Source organism: Muscardinus avellanarius (assembly GCF_963383645.1).
Source record: "Muscardinus avellanarius genome assembly, chromosome: 3".
Taxonomy (NCBI): domain Eukaryota; kingdom Metazoa; phylum Chordata; class Mammalia; order Rodentia; family Gliridae; genus Muscardinus; species Muscardinus avellanarius.
In genome coordinates, this window is record NC_137788.1 from 117,005,065 (window position 1) to 117,027,272 (window position 22,208).

At 44.0% G+C, this 22,208-nt stretch overlaps 1 protein-coding gene across 1 annotated transcript in view; it reads right to left on the reverse strand.

Annotated features, from left to right (window-relative positions):
* Positions 1-492: 492 nt before the first annotated feature.
* The window catches only part of SNX27 (sorting nexin 27), a gene marked incomplete at both ends in the record, with an annotated part of 76,502 nt that continues 54,786 nt past the window's right edge, over positions 493-22,208 (reverse strand). The window contains 7 exons of the mRNA XM_080692965.1: positions 493-540; positions 2,148-2,207; positions 2,524-2,652; positions 4,267-4,416; positions 13,436-13,525; positions 15,160-15,323; positions 19,170-19,248. Of these exons, the coding sequence (XP_080549091.1) occupies positions 493-540; positions 2,148-2,207; positions 2,524-2,652; positions 4,267-4,416; positions 13,436-13,525; positions 15,160-15,323; positions 19,170-19,248 (720 nt within the window). The remainder of the gene's footprint in view (positions 541-2,147; positions 2,208-2,523; positions 2,653-4,266; positions 4,417-13,435; positions 13,526-15,159; positions 15,324-19,169; positions 19,249-22,208) is intronic.

Consider the following 22,208-nt stretch of genomic DNA (forward strand, 5'->3'; position numbering starts at 1 on the left):
GTGAAAGGTGTGTAAAAACACAAGCTAAAAAGGTACTGCCATCAATATGAAATTTAAAAAGAAATATATATATGTATATACGTGCAGCTAATTTGTGTATATATAATTTTTTACATACATACATATATATGTCCGAACAGTGCAAATGGATGCAGTTCATAGTTCCAGTTTTAAAAATATAGTACAAGGAGAGTCTGTTGGTATGAGGCCCAGGCGAAGGACAAAGACACCTTTGGCGAGTTGTTGGGCTCACTTCTTTTCCTGTCTGAACTCACTGGATTTCTGGTACTGACCAATCTGCTGTTCTCTACCAGCTTGATATTCCAGAGACATGAGATTCAAAGGGAGTTATTAATAATATTTAGTTTAGGGCTTTTGAATATAATGACTTTTTTCCTTTTACTCTTCTTTTGTGTTAATGGTTACTCTGTCTGACATGGGAGACAAAAGGGACAAGAGGAGGCGGGATGGAGACGGGCGGGGAAGGAAAGGCTAGGTGGCCACGTCCCTCTGCTGTGACCTCGCCATCTGGAAAATGTTCTGAAAGAAAAACAGAAAAAAAAAGTTACTGGGAAGCCTTTCCCCATCTCCCTTCCAATCTGGCACAACAGCAAGTAAAACGCTATGGCTGGACGGCTCAATCTGGCTGGCCTCATTCCCCGATAGAACTTTCCATCCAGAACCACACATGGCTTCTTAGAGCTGGACGGACCCGAGAATATTAATCATGTGGCTCAGTTTTCCCATTTTACAGAAGAAAATACTCAGCTCTAAGGAATTACTCAAAATTCAGAGGGAAAAAAGCTCAGAGAACAACTATATGTGATTTTCAGAATCCAATATTCTTTCAACTATTCTGAGAATATAAAATTTCTTGGCCAGAAGCCAGGCATGGTGGCGCATGCTTGTGATCCCCGCGCTTGGAAGGCTGAGACAGGAGGATAGCACAGGTTCAAAGCCAGCCTCAGCTGCTTAGTGAGGCTCTCGGCAACTTAGTGAGACCCTGTTTCAAAACAAAATATAAAATAGGTCTGGGAGTGTAGCCCGGAGGTAGAAAGCCTCTGGGTTCCATCCTTAGTTCCACACATACAAAAAAATTTCTTGGCCAGCATGCACCTGTAATCTCAGTACCTGTGATCAGTACTGTGATCTCAGTACCTGTGCTCTTCCTGCCGCAGGAGGAGCACAGGTTTGTAGCCAGCCTCAGGTATTTAGGCTCTCTGCAACTCAGTGAGGCTCTGTTTCATAATAAGAAATAAAATAGGGATTGGGGTGTATCTCAGAGGTAGAACACCAAAACAAAGCACCAAAATAAAGCAAAATTTTCTTGTTCCATAGTGGGTGCGGTGACATACACGTGTACAGTCCCAGTACTTGGGAGCCTGAGACAAAAGGATCACAGATTTGAAGCAACTTTGTGAGGCTTTCAGCAACTTGATGAGACCCTCTTTCTAAATAGTTCAGAGGTAGAATGCTCCTGGGTTCAAATGTCAGCAGCACAAAGAAAAAAAAATTTTTTTTGTTCTTAACTTTATCTCCTAATCCTCCTTTGAGAACAAGTAGCTGTTTTTTATTTTATTTTAATTTAATTTATGTGTGTGTGTGTGTGTGTGTGTGTGTGTGTGTGTGTTGCTGGGGATCAAATTCAGAGCCTCGTGTATAATGTGTAAGCACCCTGTTAAGCTATATTCCCAGCCCCTAATTTTTTAGAATCTTCTAAAGTCTGCTTCAGCACTGACATGTACAGATAGCAATAACAAAAATGTTCCCCCACATACACATTCTTAGTTAATCTGGAAGACTATCGCGCAGCTGACCATCTGGGTCAGGAACGACGATGGAGAGTGATTTCACTGGAAAAAAAAATTCAGGCAGAAGAGAGTCCATGAAGTGATTACATGGAAGAGCCTGTAGTGGTGCTTCCTGCCCTCCAGATAAGAAGCGGGGCTTTTGCGCGGCCCAGTCACCATTCAGAGGCCGGCCTCGCTGGAAGAATGTTCTGGCTTACATGGATAACCAGTCTCTAACTACTAGTCCTAGAAAGGCAAAAATGGAGTGGAGGGTCCCAGGCATTTGGCCACGGCCTACGGACTGTAAACAAATAAAATCAAAATCATGAAGTTCACTGAAGAACGCTGTAGAATTACCTCTTTCCTCCATTTGAGCTCGCAGAACACCCTCTCAAAGCATTCATGCATGTAATTAAACTGAAAGGGAAAAAGAAGAAAGCAACTCTCACTGACTTCTCAGACCAGGCACCACAGTCACACCCGCCACCATCTCCCAAACTCGCCAGACCAGAACCACAACCCAGGCCTGGCCACCTACGGCTCTCTGGCTCCCTCTAGTGGTACCTAGAGCCAAGGGGACCCGAAAGATGGCCATCTTTGTGGGACTAAAGAAAAAACTCGGATGGACCTGGGGCTCCCATTTCAAGAAAACTTCCTGCTTTCTTTCTCTCTCTTTACATCTTTAGGACACCCAGGTGGCGCCCCCAAGCATGCTTCCCTATCTGCCACTCACATATGGTGTGAAGATTTTAACCCATCGTGGCTTCTTCTCTGCTCGTGCATACTCGAAGCAGAAGGCCATTCCTTCTTCATCCGTGTCCCACCGCTGCATCTCATCCCATTCAAACGCTATTACCTGGTTCTGGATATCAAGAACAAGAGTCAGGCCTGTGGTTTGAGCGAGAGTGCCGGGCACCGAGGGAAGGGGTTCTGGGCCAGGCAGCAGAGGAGAAATGATGAAGACATTTCAGGAATTGGACTGAACAAAAGAATCAAAGGCAACGAGCCCGGCATGGTGTGCAGGCTGCAATCCCAGGACCTGGGAGGCCGAGCCAGGAGGACAGTCTGTCACGAACAGCCTCATCAACAAAGCAAGCCTCTCAGCAACCTAGCGAGAGTTTTATTTGGAAACCTCATCTGGGCCGGGTGTGGTGGTGCACGCTTGTAATCCCCGCGCTTGGGAGGCGGAGACAGGAGGATCGTGCAGGTTTGAAGCCAGCCGTGCTGGCTTAGGAGACCCTGTTTCCAAATAAAGATATAAAATAGGTCTGGGAGTGTAGCCCAGAGGTAGATGGGTTTCCAGAAACCCCAGTACCACCAAAAAAAAAAAAAAAAAAGGAGACCTCATCCTCATCTGTTTCCAAATACAAATGAGCCAGGCGCCATGGTGCACAGCTTGTAATCTCAGTACATGGGAGGCTAAGACTGGAGAATCACAGCTCCAGATGAGCCTCCACAATTGAGGTCGTCCCTCAGCAACATAGCGAGACAAAAAACAAAACAAAAAAAATAAGCCAGACATGGTGGTACGTGCCTAAAATGCTAGTATTTGAGAAACTGAGGAGGATCGCAAGTTCAAGGACCACCTCAGCAAGTAGTGTGACTCTCAGCAACCTAGTGAGACCTTGTCTCAAAATCAAAAAATAGGGCTGGGGGTGTAAATTGAAGGTAGAACGCCTCTGGGTTCAATTCCCAGTACCACAATAAACAAATAAATAAATAAATAAATAAATAAATAATAAATTAAAAGGGCTGGGGGCAGGCCGGGTGTGCTGGAGCACACTTGTAAGCGCAGTACTTGAGAGGCTGAGGCAGGAGGATCGCAGGCTCATGGTCCATGGCCAGCCTCAGCTACTTAGGCCTTCTGCAACTTGGTAAGACCCTGTTTAAAAAAAAAAAGTAGGGCTGAGGGTGTACCTCTGAGGTACAATGTCCTGGGTTCAATCCCTAGGACTGTTAAAAAAAAAAAAAAAAAAGCTGGGGTCTAGCTCAGAGGTACAAGGCCTGTGAGTTTAACCTCTAAATAAATAAATAAGCAAACAAATAAATAAATAAGCAAGCAAGCACTGGGGGTTGTATCTCAGAGGCAGGAGTCTATCCACGGTTTCAATTCTCAGTATCATTAAATAAATAAATAATGTCAATGGAAGCTGGGTGTGGCAGCTCACATCTGAAATCCCAGTACTTGGGAGGCCTAGACAGGAAACCACAGGTTCCAGGCCAGCCTCAGCAAGTTAGTGAGACAGTGTTTCAAAAATAAATAAAATTGGTTTGGGGATGTATCCCAGAGGTAGACTACCTCTGGGTTCAATCTCCAGTATCACAAAAAAGTAAATATAATAAATAAAAGAAATTGAAGATCTTATGGATCCAGAGCTTGTTATCTACCCCAATCAAAACACAGATTTGATTTGGTTGCATTTCCCCCACAAAGAGGCGGGAACACTGCCGTGAGTCCCGAGGCGGACACACTCACCTCGGGCTGGCCCTCCTCGGTGCAGGCGTGCAGCTTAAAGTGCGTGATGCTGATGGCTGTGATGACGTGGCCCTTCCTCCTGGAGTCACAGGCACAATGCGGGAAGATGATCTCATTGTAGCCCTCGCAAGTCCTCAGCATGTTGAGGTACTGGGCACAAGGGAAGGGAACAGCGTTAACACGAATCGAAGCAGAGAGGGGACAGGGGATATTCTCACCCAGCCCCGGGAAGACTAGGCCTCAGTCTCATACTCCTTCCTGAACTGGGAAGAGACTCTGACAATCCCTGACCCACTCTCGGCTTCCGCCCTTAAACTCCAACACCCTTTTCTCTACTTAAAGAAGGTGTGTAAGTGAAACCAGGCCCTGTGGTGCCGGCCTGTGACCCCAGTACTTGGGAGGCCGAGACAGGTTCGAGGCCAGCCTCGGCAACTCGGTGAGACTCTCAACAAACTAATAAGACCCTGGTGCAAAGTAAAAAATAAAAAAAGGGTGGCGGATGTAGCTCTGAGGTAGACTGCCCTTGAGTTTCATCCCCAGTAACAACAAAAACAAAAAGAGATTCGGCCCAGGCTACCCTACGCTTAAATACTGGCCCCATTATTTCCGAATGGTGTGACCTTGGACAAGTTCTCTCTTAAACTCAGGCCAGCGACTCACTCTTAGAAGCCTTAGTTTCTTCTACAAATTGGGTACAAAGGGGAAAATAATAATTGTACCTGTACTACAGTGTTATTTGTGAATATTAAATACCGAGTACTTAAACTGGGCCTGGTGGTACACAGCTAGAATCCCAGTACATCGGAGGCTGAGACAGGAAAATCTCAGGTTCAAGACCAGCCTCAGCAACTTAATGAGACCCTGTTTCTAAATAAAAAATAAAATAGGGCTGTGGGTGTAGTCTGGAAGAAGAATGCCCCTGGGTTCCATTCCCAGTACCACAAAACCCAAAACACAAAAGATAAAAAAGAAAAAAGAAAGAAACATGAATGACAGAAAGCTGAAGCTGGGTAACGGCACACGAGGCTACTGTACTATTCTTCCTTTCTTCCTTACTTTCTTTTTCTTTTTTCTTCTTTTTTTTTTTTTTTTTTGCAGTGCTATGAATGGAACCCAGGGGCATTCCACCTCTGAGCGACACCCCCAGCCCTATTTTTATTCTTTATTTGGAAACAGCATCTCACTGAGTTGCAAAGGGCCTCACTAAGTAGCTGAGGCTGTCCGCGAACCATGATCCTCTGGTCTCAGCCTCCGGAATGCTGGGATTACAAACATGCGCCACCACACCCTGTTGTAGATTTGTTTTTAAAAAGAGAGAAGTAGATGGCTTTGTACCACAGAGCAAGCACCCCGCACCTATTCTATTTCTAACAGGCTACGTGATCCTGGGTGAGAATATATATGTTTTTGTAATGCTGAGGATAAAGGTCAGGATCAATCCAGCTCCGAGCTATGCCCCCATCCCATTTTAATTTTTATTTTGAAACAGGATCTCACTAAGTTGTCTGTCTTGGAACCTGCGATCCTCCCGTCTCAGTCTCCCAAGTGCTGGGATTACAGGTGTGCACCACCACACCCAGCGTGGAGAAGGCTATCAATCTCTCAGACTCCACTTTCCTATCAACTGGGGGAGACACCTGCGAGGCTGTCGTAAAAAGGGAATGAGAATGTGCGTTAAGGCCTAGAACAGCAAAGCCCAGACAAAATGTGTGCGTCTCTTCCTCCCTCTGAGTCAAAAGCAGCTCTCTCCCTCCACACTAAGAATGAAGAATGTAGTCCTTGAAAGAAAATGACCTTCAGGGGATTTCTTACTGGAGTAAGTTCTAAAAATAACCAAAGTGAAAACTAAGGGCAGTAGCAGGGCGTGGTGTCACCCTCCTGGAATCCTAGCACTTGAGAGGCTGAGACAGGAGGACCGCAGGTTCCAGGCCAGCCCCAGCAACTTAGTGGGATCCTGTTTCAAAATAAAAAAGAAAAGCTGGCCAGGCGTGTAATCCCAGCACTTGGGGGCCGAGACAGGAGGATGGTGCAGGTTCGAAGCCAGCCTCAGCTACTTAGTGAGGCTCTCAGCAACTGAGTGAGACCCTGTTTCCAAATAAAATACAAAATTGGTCTAGCGGTATATCCCGGAGGTAGAAAGCCTCTGGGTTCCATCCCCAGAATAACAACAATAATAATAATAATAATAATAATAATAATAATAATAATGATGATGATGAAGAAAAGTTGAGTGTGTGGTGGTGCATGACTATAATCCAGTACTTGGAAGGCTAAGACAGGGGATCACAGATTTCAGGACAACTTCAAACACAGCAAGACTCTCAGCAACAAAGTGAGATTCTGTTAGAAAAAAAAATTAAATAGAGCTGGAGGTGAATCTCAGTGGTCGAATGCCCTAGAGCTCTGCACCCAGCTCCACCAAAATAAAGGTAAGCTGGGCAAGGTTGCATATGTCTATAATCTCAGTACTTGGGAGGCGGAGACAGGAGAGTTGCAGGTTCAAGGAGAGCCTTAGCAAGTAGTGAGACTTTCAGCAACTTAGTGCGACCATTTCAAAAACTCAAAATGAAAAGGGCTAAAAGTGTAGCTCAGAGGCAGAATATCCCTGGGTTTAATCCCAGTACCACCAAAATAAATAAATAAATAGATGATAGATAGATAAATAAATAAATAAATACATACATACATACATACATAAGGCTGGGGGTGTAGCTCAGAGGGAGACTGCCCCTGGGTTCATTTCCCAGTATCACATCAAAACAAAACAAAACTTAGTGAGAAGCTAGGGGTGAAGTCTCACCAGGAAAGTTAAGGTTTTCAGAGCATCTCAGGTTGGGTAGTATTTCTTGGTTTCAAGAGGGCAATCCTGACACTCCTGGATGTACACAAATATTTTTACACAAATTCAAAATTTGGGAAAGGTGATTTTTTTTGGGGGGGGTCAGGCATGATGGTACATACCCGTAATTTCAGCTACTTGGGAGGAGGAGGCAGAAGGATCACAGTGTCAAGACCATCCCTGGCAACTTAGAGAGATTGGCTTTAAAAAAAAAAAAAGGCAAACCCCAAAAACCCCATAAAGAGATGGAAACGTGGTTGAGTGGTAAAGCACCCCTGGGTTTAATCTCTAGCAATCCCTCCCAAAAAAGGTAAATTTTTGCTTTCAAACATATTTACAATACACATAAATGTAATTGGGGGTACAGAGGATTGAACCCAAAGGCATTCTACCTCCAAGCTATACTCCAGCCTTATTTTATTTTTTGTTTTGAAACAAGGTCTAAGTTACTGAGTGTCTTTTTTTTTTTTTTTTTTTTTTTTAAAGAAAGGCAGACTGCCTCGTGCAGCGCCTCATTTAGATGTGTCTGGAGTCTTGGAAGCTTGACTACCCTACGTTCTCCTACAAATGGACCTTGAGAGGTTGTTTGGAGGTTCTAGCAGGGAGCGCAGCTACTCGTATACCCTGACTGAAGACCGGTCCCCCTCTATGTGGGGAAGGTCGTCCTCTTCGACAGAGCGCGCAGCTTCGGGAGGGACGCACATGGAGGGTGAGGGAGGAAGGGACACCCGCCTAGCCAGCCAGATCAGCCGAATCCACCCTGGTGATCATTGGGGTGACAGAAGCGCAGCCAGATCGCCCTCACACCCTAAGTTACTGAGTGTCTTGCTAAGCTGCTGAGACTGGTCTTGAGCCTGTGATCCTCATCTCAGCCTCCCAAGTGCTGGACCACAGACATGTGCCATCTGCCCAGCTCTAACACATACCTAAAACACAAAACTGCCCGGGCGTGGTGGTACATGCTTGCAATCCCAGCATTCGGGAGGCTGAGACCAGAGGATTGCGGTTCGCAGACAGCCTCAGCTACTTAGTGAGGCCCTCTGCAACTCAGTGAGACCCGGTTTCAAAATAAAGAATAAAAAATAGGGCAGGGGGTGTAGCTTGGAGGTCAAATGCCCCTGGGTTCCACCCCCAGGCCCCCCCCCCAAAAAAAAAACCTGGCCTAGCTCCTTTATTAAGTCTGAAGTAACTATGCACGCTCCTGAATCCCTTCCTTGATTCACACACCACATAGATGGTGGCCCATTTAGGCCACAGAAAAGGGAAGGAATAAAAGGGACGTTTTATAAACGTTTCTTAATTCAGCAAGAAAGGTTAAGTACAGAAATAGGACAGTTATTAAGGCCAAGACTCAGCCCTGAACAGAGCAGAGCACGTAGGGTGAATGAGTCAAGGTCTGTCCTGAAGAACTCACCATTCTCTCAACCATCTGCCAAGGATATAACCAAGCCTAAATCTGAATTGAGGGCTCGAGAGGAAACTTAGGAGCCAACTCTCCTGGCCCTGGAATAGTGATTCTGAAGCAACTAAAGTTTAAAATCACCGGTACACTTTTTCCCCCCTTTCCTTTCCTTTCCTTTCTTTCTTTTTTTTTCTTTTTGTTTTTTTAGGTACTGGGGATGGAACCCAGGAGCATTCTACCTCTGAGTGACACTCCCAGCCCTATTTTGTATTCTTTATTTTGAAACAGGGTCTCACTGAGTTGCTAAGGGCCTCACTAAGTAGCTGAGGCTGGCTGCGAACCTGGATTCTCCTGTCTCAGCCTCCCAAGTGCTGGGATTACAAGCGTGCGCTACCACGCCCGGCTCTTACCAGTACATTCTTTAAAAGCCAAGGTCCCCATGTCCTGTGCCCTGAGAGTCTCTGGCTTAGTAAATGTGAGCTGGGGTCTAGAGGTGGTAGTTTAAGGGGCTTCACAAGTGATTTCCATGGAAGTAGGCTGAGGACCACATTTTTAGGAACACCGACTTTTACATATACTGCCTTGTGTGAACTCATTATAAATTATGTGAGAAACATAAATATAAAACTTTTTATGGTGGCTCACACTTGTTATCCCAGTACTGGGGAGGCTGAGACAGGAGGATCGTAGGTTCAAGGATGGCTTCAGCAAGTAGTGAGACTCGCAGCTGGGTATGGTGGCACATGCATAATCCCCGCATTCAAGAAGCAGAGACAGGAGGATTGCGGGTCGTAGATAGCCTTGCTGGCTTAAGAGACCCTGTTTCCAAATAAAAATATAAAAAATAGGTGTCTGGGAGTGTAGCCCAGAGATAGAAGGGTTTCCAGGAACCCCAGTGCCACCAAAAAAGAATAAAAAATCAGGTTGGGGGTATAGCTCAAAGGTAGATTGCCCCTGGGTTCCATCCCCAGCACCACACACACACACACACACACACACACACACACACACACACACACACACACACAAAGTAGGGAGACTCTCATCAATCCAGCAAGACCCTGTTTCTTTCCAAAGAATGCCCCTGGGTTCCATCCCAGTGTCACAGGGGGAAAAAAATTTCGTCAGGCTTGGTGGCACACACTTGTAACCCCGGCACTTGGAGGCTCCGACAGGAGGATCGCAGGTTTGTGCCCAGCTTCTGCAACTCAGTGAGACCCTGTTTCAAAATACAAAATGAAAATAGGACTAGGGGTGTAGCTTGGTGGTAGGACGCCCTGGGCTCAACCCCTAGCACTGCACAAAACAACAAAAAACTTTGTATTTATCGGTCCAACAAAACCAGGCCGCCTCAACGTATGCAAAGTAAAAAACATGTCTGCTGTTTGTCTGAAAGTAAGGAGGGAGGAAAGGAAGGAAAGAAGGGAGTGAAAGGAGAAGGAAACACTTTTTTTTAAGATTGGGGATTGAACCCAGGGGCATTTTTTAAGATTGGGGATTGAACCCAGGGGCATTCTACCTCCAAGCTATACCCCCAGCTATATGTTTTTATATCTATCTTTTATATCTATCTATCTATCTATCTAGCTAGCTAGCTAGCTAGCTAGCTAGCTAGCTATACCTCCAGCCCAATTTTATTCTTTATTTTGAAACAGGGTCTCACTGAGTTGCAGAGGGCCTCACTAAGTAGCTAAGGCTGGCTGTAGACTGTGATCCTCCTGTCTCAGCCTCCCGAATGCTGGGATTACAAGCGTGCACCACCACACCTGGCTTGATTTATTTTTATTTTCAGGGATTCGCTAAGTTCCTGAGGCTGGCCTAGAACCTGCAATCCTCCTGTCTCAGCCTCCTAAGTACTGGGGTTATAGGCGTAGGCCACTGAGCCTAGTTGAATACTGATTCTTGAATCCAAACATTGCTGAGATTTTTTCAAATCTGACTGCAGGAACACGTGGCTGACACCTACTGATGCGCTGGTATCAGCTTTCGAATGCAGCAGAATTCCATAAATGTTTACGGGTGTCTAATACTCCATGCCAAAGACAAACTCGTGAGAAAACATCTGTGTATCAACTGCACTCTAGTTCTAAACTGGGTGATTCTGAAATTAATAAACCTGAATCTACTAATTATTTTATAATAGATTTCTCTGCTTATCAAATCCAGATTTTCTCTCTCTCTCTCTCTTTCTTTTCTTTCTTTCTTTCTTTTTTTTTTTTTCCAGTACTGGGGATTAAACCCAGGGGCATTCTACTCCAAACTACATCCCAGTCCTATTTTTAACTCTATTTGAACAGGGTCTCACTAAGTAGCTGAGGCTGTCTGCGAACCTGTGACCCTCCTGTCTCAGCCTCCCAAGTCCTGGGATTACAAGCGTGCGCCACCACACCTGGCTTCAGATTTTCTCTATTTTGCCAAAGAAAAACCCCAATGATTTCTCTAGCATCCAGCACCCTGCGCTGTGCCAGGCACACATATATTTGTGTAACAAATATTCTTCATTACACCATAAATAGGAGGATAGTGTATTTGGAGTACTATTTATACAAAGAAACAATATGTATTGTAAAATTACTTTGATTTCTGTTGCCTTCTCAGGAACAGGAAAGCCTTGTTGCCTTTGGCAAAGGCAAAGAATACTGCGAGGCTGAGGCCCTTTAGTCTACAGCCTTTTCACCAAAGAGATGCAAATGTATGGGTCAGAATGACACATTATACAAAAGAAAATGTCATTACCGTAAAGAACAGGTGGAAGCTGTGCTTTAAAAGCCTCTCTCAGACATGGAAAGGTCCCCTTAGCCAAAATGCTGCCAAGATTGAACTATATTTAAAAGACTTTTGCATTTTCCCTTCCAGCCCGCTGAGATGTAGAGGGCGGGTAAGATGGCTCCTGATCTTGGCAATTTTCTGAGGCAAAGAGATTTATTACTTTTTTTAAAAAAGTGGTATTGGGGTTCCTGGAAGCCCTTCTACCTCCGGGCTACACTCCCAGACCTATTTTATACTTTTTTAAAATTTGGAAACAGGGTCTCTTAAGCCAGCGCGGCTGGCTTCGAACCTGTGCAATCTTCCTGTCTCCACCTCCCAAGCGCGGGAATTACATGCGTGCGCCACCACGCCCGGCAGAGATTTATTACTTTTCATCATATAAGTGGTAAAATAACTATGCTACATGGATAGAAGATTGTAAGTATGGTCAATGGCTGCTTTGCTTACGTTTTTATTCAAACTCAATTAATTTAAATGGATGAACTTTCTCTTATAAAAAGTACCCAGAAGGTTCAAAATAATTCAAGTATCCCTTTAGAATCATTACCAATAAAATTACTATCCTCTGTAAAATCAAGAAAACTTGCCAGGCATGGTGACACACGCTTGTAATCCCAGCATTCGGGAGGCTGAGAGGAGGAGAGTGTGAGGACAGCCTCAGCTACTTGGTGAGGCCCTTTGCAACTCTGTGAGACCCTGTTATAAAATAAAGAATCAGAAATGGGCTGGGGGTGGAGCTCGGAGGTAGAATGCCCCTGGGCTTCATCCCCAGGACCGCCCAAAAAAAAATCATGAAAAATTATAATTGGAACAATTTCAACTACATGTGACTCTGCTAAGGGAGACACTGCAAAATGCTACAAGTAAAAATTTTGTATGTGTCCTTTACTAATTTTGACAATTTCAATCCTGAATTATGTGACAAATCCCTGCATTTATGGCATACAAATTGAAAACTAATTTCAAAATGTTTAAGTAATACTTTGAGCAGCCCATCCAACAGGACTTTCTATAGTGATAAAGATGTTCTATACCACCAGACGTGGTGGCGCATGCTTGTAATCCCTGTGCTTGGGAGGCGGAGACAGGAGGATCGCGCTGGTTCACAGCCAGCCGCGCTGGCTTAAGAGACCCTGTTTCCAAATTATAAAATAGGTCTGGGAGTGTAGCCCAGCAGTAGAAGGGCTTCCAGGAACCCCAGTACCACCAAAACAACAAAACAAAAAAGAAAGAAGAAAGAAAGAAAGAAAGAAAGAAAGAAAGAAAGAAAGAAAGAAAGAAAGAAAGAATAAAAAACAGGGCAGGGGGTGTAGCTCAGAGGTCGAATGCTCCTGGGTTCCATCCCCAGACCCACAAAAAAAAAAAAAAAAAAAAAAAAAAAAAGTTCTAGACAGCTACTAGCCACACATAGGCACTTGAAATGTGCCTAGTGCCACTAAAGAACTGATTTTTAAATTTTGTTTAATTTAAATAAATTTAAATAGCCACCTGAGGCTAGTAGCTGCCAAACTGAACACCAGAGCTCTAAGGCATCAGATAAGTGCCGGTGCTGCTGAGCACAAATGTCTCAGCAACGGTGGAAATGGGAGCTATAGAACAAACGGCTTTGTGTTTTGCTATTGCTAAATCACGACTAAAATCACTGTAAGGTGAAAAATCTAAATCTAGTATTTAGCCCTAAAAAATATGGCTGGGGGTGTAGCTCAGGGGTAGAATGCCCCTGGGTTCTATCCCCAGTACCGCAATAAGTAAGTAAATAAATACATAAATACTGTTTAGTTATTATAAAATATATATATTACCTTTCTATGTGTAGTAATCCAAGCGCTTTATGTGTTCAATTGGGAAACATGGTGGATTTTTTTATACCCACCCCCCCCAAGCTATACCTCAAATCCCCCCTTTGAAACAGGGTCTCTCTAGACGGTTGAGATTCTCATTAAGTTGCTGAGGCTGTCCTGAAACCTGCAATCCTCCTGTCTCAGGGTCTCGAGTACTGGAATTACAGTTGTGCACCACCATCCCTGGCTCCTTCTCTCTCTTTTTTAAATTAGTTAAGTCATGGATCAGGCTGTTGAATCTTTCAAAAATGACTGGAGCAACAAGTTTAAGAGGTAAAAAGGACGTTGTATAAGAGCATCCCATGAACATGAACTTACCATGACCATTTTCCTTTGTTCATATAGCTTCTGTAGTTGGTAAGACTTTTCCTCTGCTTTGATGTAACCTTTCTTCACGTCATCGACAGCCTGTTCCCAAAACAAAGGCGAGGAAGAAGAGAATACAAAATCGTTAACAAGTACATTCTTTTTTTTTTTTTTTTTTTTTTTTTTTTTGCGGTACTGGGGATAGATGCCCTCAGAGAGACATTCTACCTCTGAGCTACACCTCCAGCCCTATTTTTTATTCTTTATTTTGACTCAGGATCTCAGTAAGTTGCTGAGGACCTCACTAAGCTGAGGCTGGCCGCGAACCTGTGAGCCTACTGTCTCAGCCTCCCCAGTACTGGGATTACAAGCGTGCACTTATTCAGTTTCGCAGGTTCAGTCCAGCCCCATCTCTGCAAGTTTCACATCTAAAGACCAACCAGTGGCAGAGCAGAAATATTCCCCCCAAATTGTGTCTCTGCTGGGCATGTACAGATTCTTTTCTTGTCATTACTCCTTAAACAACACAGAGTCACAAGTGTTTACACAATTTAAATTATACCAGGTATCCTAAGTTATCTAGAGATGACCTAGAGCACGCAGGAGGATGTGGGTAGGTTATATTCAAACACCGGGCTGCGTTTTACTGAAGTGACTTGGGCGTCTCCGATTTTGGTGTCTGTGGGGTGGGGAGGAGGTCCTGAAACCAACCCTGGGAGGATGGCCAACTTTAGGTATTATTCAGAAAGCCCACTGCTGCGGCACAGGCCCAAAATCCTGGTACTTGCAAGGCTGGAACGGGGATCACAGGTTCCACGACAGCCTCAGCAATTCAGTGAGATCCTGTTTCAAAATGAAAAATAAAAAAGGGCTGGGGGTATAGTTCAGTGGTAGAGTGTCCCTGGCTTCAATCCTCAGTACCAAAAAAAAAAAAAAAAAAAAAGTTGTAGTAGTTAGCTAAGGAGAAAGTGTCTTTATTTTGAAACAGGGTCTCACTTAATTGTGGAGGGCCTTACTAAGTAGCCGAGGCTGACCACAAACTTGCAATCCTCCTGTTCCAGCCCCTCAAGTATTGGGATTACAAACGTGAGCCACTACGCCCAGCTCAGCTGAGGAGAAAATTTTATAATTCTTTTTTTTAATGACCAAATAAAAATACTGTGTTTCTATTTTATTCAAATCCCTAACGCCTGGAATGGTGTCTGTCTCATAACAGTACTTAAATTTTTTTTTTTTTTCCCGGTACTGAGGATAGAACCCAGGGGCATTCTATCTCCAGGCTATACCCCCAGCCCTTTTTATTTTTTATTTTGAAACAAGGTCTTGCCAAGTTGTGGAGGTTATTGCTAAGCTGCCGAGGCTGGCCTTGATCCTCCTGTATTAGCCTCCCAAGTACTGGGATTCAAGTGTGCCCCACCACACCCAGCTAGAATGCTTTATAAATGAGACCGGAAGATCGCGGTTCGCAGACGGCCTCAGCTACTTAGTGAGGCCCTTGGCAACTCAGTGAGACCCTGTTTCAAAATAAAGAATAAAAAATTGGGCAGGGGGTGTAGCTCGGAGGTCAAACCTGCAAAAAAAAAACAAAAAACAAAAAAAAACCCCAAAACAAATAAATGTAACTCAAGACTCAGAAGCAAAGTGGCTTACCCAAGGATTCACAATGAATTGGGATATTCTACCTTTATACAAGCAGAAAGAGAAACAAAGCTTTTTAGGAAGATGAATTCACCCACCTGATGAAAGAAGTAGGTAACAGCAAGGTCATTGTCATTTAAAAGGATTTCTTCTTCTGTCGTGAAAAGCCACTTCCGAATGGTCAGGCAGGTGCCTGGCACAGCTGATGTATAATTCTGGACGTAGAGTTTATGAGGAAATTCATTAGGTGCCAGCTTACGTACTGAAGAAAAGACAAAACACAAGAAAGCTAGAGTGAAAAGACACACAAGGAGCACCCCTAAAATAAAGTCTGCAAGGTAAATCAAAGGCGGTAGGTTATGGCCAGGTCTGGTGGCGCATGCCTGTAATCCCCGTACTTGGAATGCGGAGACAGGAGGATCACAGGTTTCGGGATAGTCTGAACGATTTAGTCAGACTCTTCAATGACTTAGGAAGACATTGTTTCAAAATAAAATAGGGCTAGCCGGGCGTGGTGGTGCACACTTGTAATCCCCGCGCTTGGGATGCAGAGACAGGAGGATCGTGCAGGTTTGAAGCCAGCCGCGCGTGCTGGCTTAGGAGACCCTGTTTCCAAATAAAAATGTAAAAATAGGTCTGGGAGTGTAGCCCAGAGGTAGAAGGGCTTCCAGGAACCCCAGTACCACACACACACACACACACACACACACACACACACACACACAAATAATAATAATAAAATAAAATAAAATAGGGCTGAGGATGTGGCTCGGAGTAGAATATCCCTGGGTTCAACCCCCAGTACCAATAAATAATATAATTTTTTAAAAAAGAATGGCAGGTTATCATTAACTAGAATATCAGCTCAGATCCATTAAGAAGCTCTGCCATGGGAGCACAAAGTAACCATCTGTTTAGCCAAACAGATCCCTTCTCACTAAGACTATGGCCAGCCAAGCATCCAACGGCTGGATCCCCCAGGAGGGCCTTCAGTTAACATGACTGCAGACAGACGGCATCAACTCAAGTTCAGTTAAAACAGCTGATCCATTTCTGGAAAGTTACGGCTTGATTCCCCCTGAACATCCTCAGAGCAAGCCTTTCCTGTGGCCTTTTATTTTCTGTGCGTATGTGTGGTCCTGGGGATTGAACCCTGGGGCATTCTACCTCCGAGCTACACTGCCAGCACCTTTTTTATTTTTTAAATAGGGTCGCTAGGTTGGTGAGTCACAATTTGCTGAGGCTGTCCTTGAACCTGTGAACCTCCTGTCTCAGCCTCCCACACACTGGGATTATAGGTATATACGCTCATGCAGCCATTTTCAATGAACTATGTTATTGGTGTCTTGGTTTTGGGTTCTGGGGATTGAAACTATGGGCACTTTTACCACTGGGCTACCTCCCCAGCCTTTTTGTTTATTTTGAAATAGGGCCTTGCTAAATTGCTTAAGTTCTCTTTAAGTCGGTAAGTCTGGCCTGGAACCTGCGATCCTCCTGCCTCAGTCTCCCAAGTACACACCGAGTTTGAAATGCTTTTATTGTTAAGAGCTGAAAAGCTGACCCTACTCCATCCCACCCTGAAACTCTAAGGCGTTCACCACAGAAACAAGAGTCTAAGTAACAGGACTTCTTCCTACCCACGCACAGCAAGATAAAACACCACCTCTTTTCATTTCTATACTGTCTTTCCAGAGTTTTATTCTCTTGATGTTTATTTGGCTTTTTAGCGCTGTAAAAGACAGATTTAATATTTCTCATTTTGTTGAAAATGAAACTCAAATTGTAGAAAATAAAATTAGAATCCAACTATCCTGGTAACCTAGCAATCCTTTGTAACATAATTTGTATCTGCCTAATTAGGCTGTTGAGAAGCAGGAAGAAAAATAATCGTAGGGAGATGACTGCTTCAGGGGACCCAAAGGTGCTCTGCCTGGACCTGGGACAGCTAGACGGCGGATCCTCCCACACTCCTCCCTCCTGGGATGAGGAGGGTCTGGCCAACCACTGTTACCTCTGTCATTTCTGGTCTTAGCCCTGTGTACGTGTGACGTGGAAGAGACCCAGGAGGTGTAGTAAACCCATGACACTTGAGCAGGTCCTCAGGCTCCCTCCCCTTCGTGGTATGATTACCATGACCATCACCCATAGCTTTTTTTTTATTCCATACTAGGGATGGAACTTGGGCATTCGACCTCTGAGCTACACCCCAGCCCTATTTTTTATCCTTTATTTTGAAACAGGGTCTCACTGAGCTGCAAAGGTCCTCACTAAGTAGTCGAGGCTGTCTGCGAACTGTGTTCCTTCCATCTCAGCCTCCCAAATGCTGGGATTACAAGCGCGCGCCACCACGCCTGGCTAGCCTGTAGCTTTTATAAAATATAAAAGAAAGTTCCTAAGTTGGGCATGGTAGCACACACCTGTAATCCCAGTACTTGGGAGGCTGAGAGAGTAGGATCATGGGTTCGTGGTCAGCCTCTGCAACTTACTTGTTTCAAAAAAAAAAAAAAAATAGGACTGGGGGTCTAGCTCAGAGGTAGAATACCTCTGAGTTCAATCCCTGGTACTGCAAAAAGAGAGAGAAAAGAAGAAAAGAAAGAAAGAAAGAAAGGGAGGGAAGGAGAGAGAGAAAGGAGAAAGAAAGAAAGGGAGGGAGAAAGAGAAAGGAGAAAGAAAGAAAGGGAGGGAGAGAAAGGAGAAAGAAAGAAAGAAAGAAAGAAAGAAAGAAAGAAAGAAAGAAAAGAAAGAAAGAAAGAAAAGAAAAGATCCTGTAACCACGCAATAAAATTTTCTAGGAAGAGCAAATCTATTAATATTGAAACTTAAATATGAACCAGGCATGCAGCACATGTCTGTAATCCTAGTACTTGGGAGACTGAGACAGGATCACAGGTTCAAGACCAGCCTTGGCAACTCAGCAAGATTCTCAGCTACCTAAGGAACCGTTGTTTCAAATAAAAAAGCTTAATAAAAGGGGGCGCTGGGAGCGTAGCTCAGAGGTAGAATGGCCTTGGGTTCAATCGCTGGTACCACAAAACAGATAAATAAAGAAATAAACTTAAAAGTAAGTATCAAAACGAAGGATCTTAAGTGATACATTTCTTTCTTCTAGGGAAAAAAGGCTATTCTTAAAAAATTTTACAAAAATCAAAAAGTATATAAAAACTACATATAGCTAAATTGAACTTCCCCATTTTGGGGGGTGTTTGTGTGGTACTAGGGATTGAACCCAAGATATACCCCAGCCCTATTTTATTTTTATTTTGAAACAGGATCTAACTTAGTTGCTGAGTCTCGCCACTTGCTGAGGCTTTCCTCAAACCTGCAATCCTCCTGTCTTGGCCTCCCAAGTGCTGGGATTACAAGCATGTGTGACCACATCTGGCTACTTCCCCTCTCTTTAAGAGGGGTTAAGGCTATTTCATTAAAATATATGACTTCTGAGCCACACGTGATGGCACACGGTTTCAATCCCAGTACTTGGGAGGCTGAGACAAAAGGATCTCGGGTTCGCAGCCAACCTCAGCAACTTGGTGGGGTACTCTGAAACTTAATAAATAAGACCCTGTTTCCAAAAAAAAAAAAAAAAAAAATAGGGCTGGGGATGTAGCTCGAAGTTAGAATGTCCTTGGGTTCAATCCCCAGTACTGAAAAAAGAAAAAAAAAAGAAAAGAAAAAAGAACCTTTGATATACAAGAACTTCATGAAACCAGATATGGTGGCTTCACCTAGTACTTGAGAGGCAGAGACAGGAGGATTGCAGGTTCAAAACCAGCCTCCAAAATCGAGCAAGACTCAGCCACCAAATGGCTAAATACTGGGCTGGGAAAGTAGCCAGAGGTAGCATGTCCCTGATTCATTCAATCCCTAGTACCACACATAAAAAGAACCTCACCAGAGTATCTGGTTCTGTGCCAGGTGCAGCCTATACCTACTGACAAAAGAGGGAAAAAGACCAAGAGCACTGACATCTTTAAGGCCACGCTGGAGATAGTTCTACTGAGTGCGGCAGTCTCTCCGTGTCCTTAAACTCTTCTCTCAGAAAATAGTCTCTGTCCAACAGTACTAGAATGAAATACCCCCAAACAAAACATTGGTCACTAGCACTTACCAAAGGAATGATTGATCACTTCAAATAAGGCGAAGTAATTCACCGTCGTACTGTCCATGCCGACCCTTGCTGCAATGGCCTGAAATGTGAACGGGACAAAATGGTTTAAGAATTTAAGCCAGACCACGCTGTGGGAAAAGCAGCGATAGGCACGTGAAAGGGAGAGGCGAGAGGCTTGGCAACCTCGCTTCAGAAGAACTACCGTGGTCCACTAGCTAGCCTTCGTAAGTGTATGGGTGTAGATGCACACAAATGTATGCAGAGAAACACCCGCCTATAGCTCACCCCAGCTGTGATACATCTCTCAGTGTCGCCCAATACAAGCTGATAATAATTTCCCCTTAATATCAGCTTTTCTCTTTTTTTTTTTTTTTTTTTTTTTTTTTGCGGGTCTGGGGATGGAACCCAGGGGCACTTGACCTCCGAGCTACACCCCCTGCCCTATTTTTTATTCTTTATTTTGAAACCGAGTCTCACTGAGTTGCAGAGGGCCTCACTAAATAGCTGAGGCTGTCCGCGAACCGCGATCCTCCGGTCTCAGCCTCCCGAATGCTGGGATTGCAAGCGTGCGCCACCACGCCCGGCTAGCTTTTCTCTTTTGATATATGACTTAATTCCACAAAGATCTTTTTCTTTTCTCTCCTCCTCCTCCTCCTCCTCCTCCTCCTCCTCCTCCTCCTCCTTCTTCTTCTTCTTCTTTTTTTTTTTTTTTGATAGTAGGGATTGGACACCAGGGGGGCCAGCCCTATTTTATTTTTTTATTTTGAAATAAGTTCTCACTAAGTTGTGGAGGGGCCTCCTTAGGTTCCTGAGGCTAGCCATGAACCTGAGGATTATAGATATGCACCATGCACCTATTACAAAGTTGGGTTTTTTTTTTTTTTTTTTTTTTCAGTACTGGGAATGGAACCCAGGGGCATTCTACCTCCAGGCTATACCCCTAGTCCTATTTTTTATTCTTTATTTTTATTGTGTGTGTGTGTGTGGGGGGGTACTGGGAGTGGAACCCAGAGGCTTTCTTCCTCCAGGCTATACTCCCAGACCTATTTTATATTTTTTATTTGGAAACAGGGTCTCACTAAGTTGCTGAGAGCCTCACTAAGTAGCTGAGGCTGGCTTCGAACCTGTGCGATCCTCCTGTCTCAGTCTCCCAAGCATGGGGATTACAAATGTGCACCACCACGCCCAGCTAATTCTTTATTTTGAAACTGGGTTTCACTGAGTTGCATAGGGCCTCACTAAACAAAGGTCTTTTTAATGCCACTTATAAAAAATGTGCTTGTTAGGACAGATCTTAAGCAATAAACAAATCACCAAATACCCAAGTCAGGCATGGTAGTGCACAGCTGCAATCCCAGTACTTAAGAGGCTGAGACAGAAGGATTGCAGGTTCCAGGCCAGCCTCAACAACTTCCAAAACCCTCATCAATGTAGTGATGTTTCAAAATAAAAATAAATAAATAGGACTGGAGATCTAGCTCAGAGGTAGAATGCCCCTGTATTCAATCACCAGTACCATACACACCCACACAAACCACACACACACACACACAATATATCCACACACATCCAGTTCACATATTCACCCTGCATATAAACGTAGGCCATTAATATGCAAGATCTCTATCTTTAATTCTTTCTTGTTTGTGTTTTTAGAGGTGGGAATTACTATGCTGGCCTCTGGGTTGGCCTCAAACTCCTGGGCTCAAGCACGTCTTCTGCTTCAGTCTCCTGAGACCTGGGACTAGAGGCTCACACCTCTGTGCCAGGTTGGGGGTCGGGGGATGTTACTTGAGATTGAACCTAGGGCATTCTACTGCCCAGATACACTCTCATCCCTGTTTTTGTTTTTGTATTGGGTACATTCTATCTCCAGGCTACATGCCCAGCCTGATTTTATTTCTTATTCAGAAAAAGGGTCTCACTAGGTGGCTAAGAGCCTCATTAAGGAACCAAGGCTGGCTTTGAACCTATGATTCTTCTGTCTCAGCCTCTCAAGTACTGGGATTACAAGCATGAACCTCCACACCTGGCTTATTTCTATTTTTATTTTTTAATTTTTTTGAGGTACTGGGGATTGAACTCAGGGGCATTTTACCTCTGATTATATATATCCTATTTTTTATTAAAAATTTTTTTTTAATTTTTTGGTGGTACTGGGGATGAAACCCAGGAACTTCAACCTCCGGGCTACACTCCCAGACCTATTTTATATTTTATTTGGAAACAGGGTCTCTTAAGCCAGCTGAGGCTGGTTTCGAACCTACATGATCCTCCTGTCTCAGCCTCCCAATCACTGGGATTACAAGCGTGAGCCACCACGCCCAGCACTATTTTTTATTTTGAAATTGGGTCTCACTAAGTTTCAAAGGGCTAAGTGGCTGCAGCTGGCTATAAACCTGCGATCCTCCTGTGTCAGCCTCTCAGGTACTAGAATTACAAGCATGGGCCACCACACACTACTTTTATTTATTTATTTAATTTTGTGGTACTAGGGGTGGAACACCAGGGGCTTTTCTACCTCTGGGCTAAACTCCCAGCCCTATTTTTTTAAATATATATATTTTATTTGGAAACAGGGTCTCATTAAGTTTTTTTTTTGTTCATATCATTCAAGATTCACAAATTATTTTTGTTTATTTTTCATAAAATCTATGTCCCAAGATGGAAATATTAAGCACCTTTATTTCCTAAGAATTGGCATCATCAATTCCACATGATAATAACAAAATATTGTGACAAGAGGCAGATTTTTTTTTCCAGTACTGGGAATTAATCCAAGGGCATTCTACACTCCCAGCCCTATCTTTTCTTTTACTGTACCTTTGAGTAACACCCTCAGCCCTATTTTTTTTTCTTTTTATTGTTGAAATAGAGTCTCACTGAATTGCAAATGGCCTCACTAAACAGCTGAGGCTGTCTGCGAAGTGATCCTCTAGTCTCAGCCTCTTGAATGTTGGGATTACAAGCGTGCGCCACCCGGCTTTTATTTTTATTTTGAAACAGGGTCTCACTAAGTTGCAGAAAGCCTCACTAAGT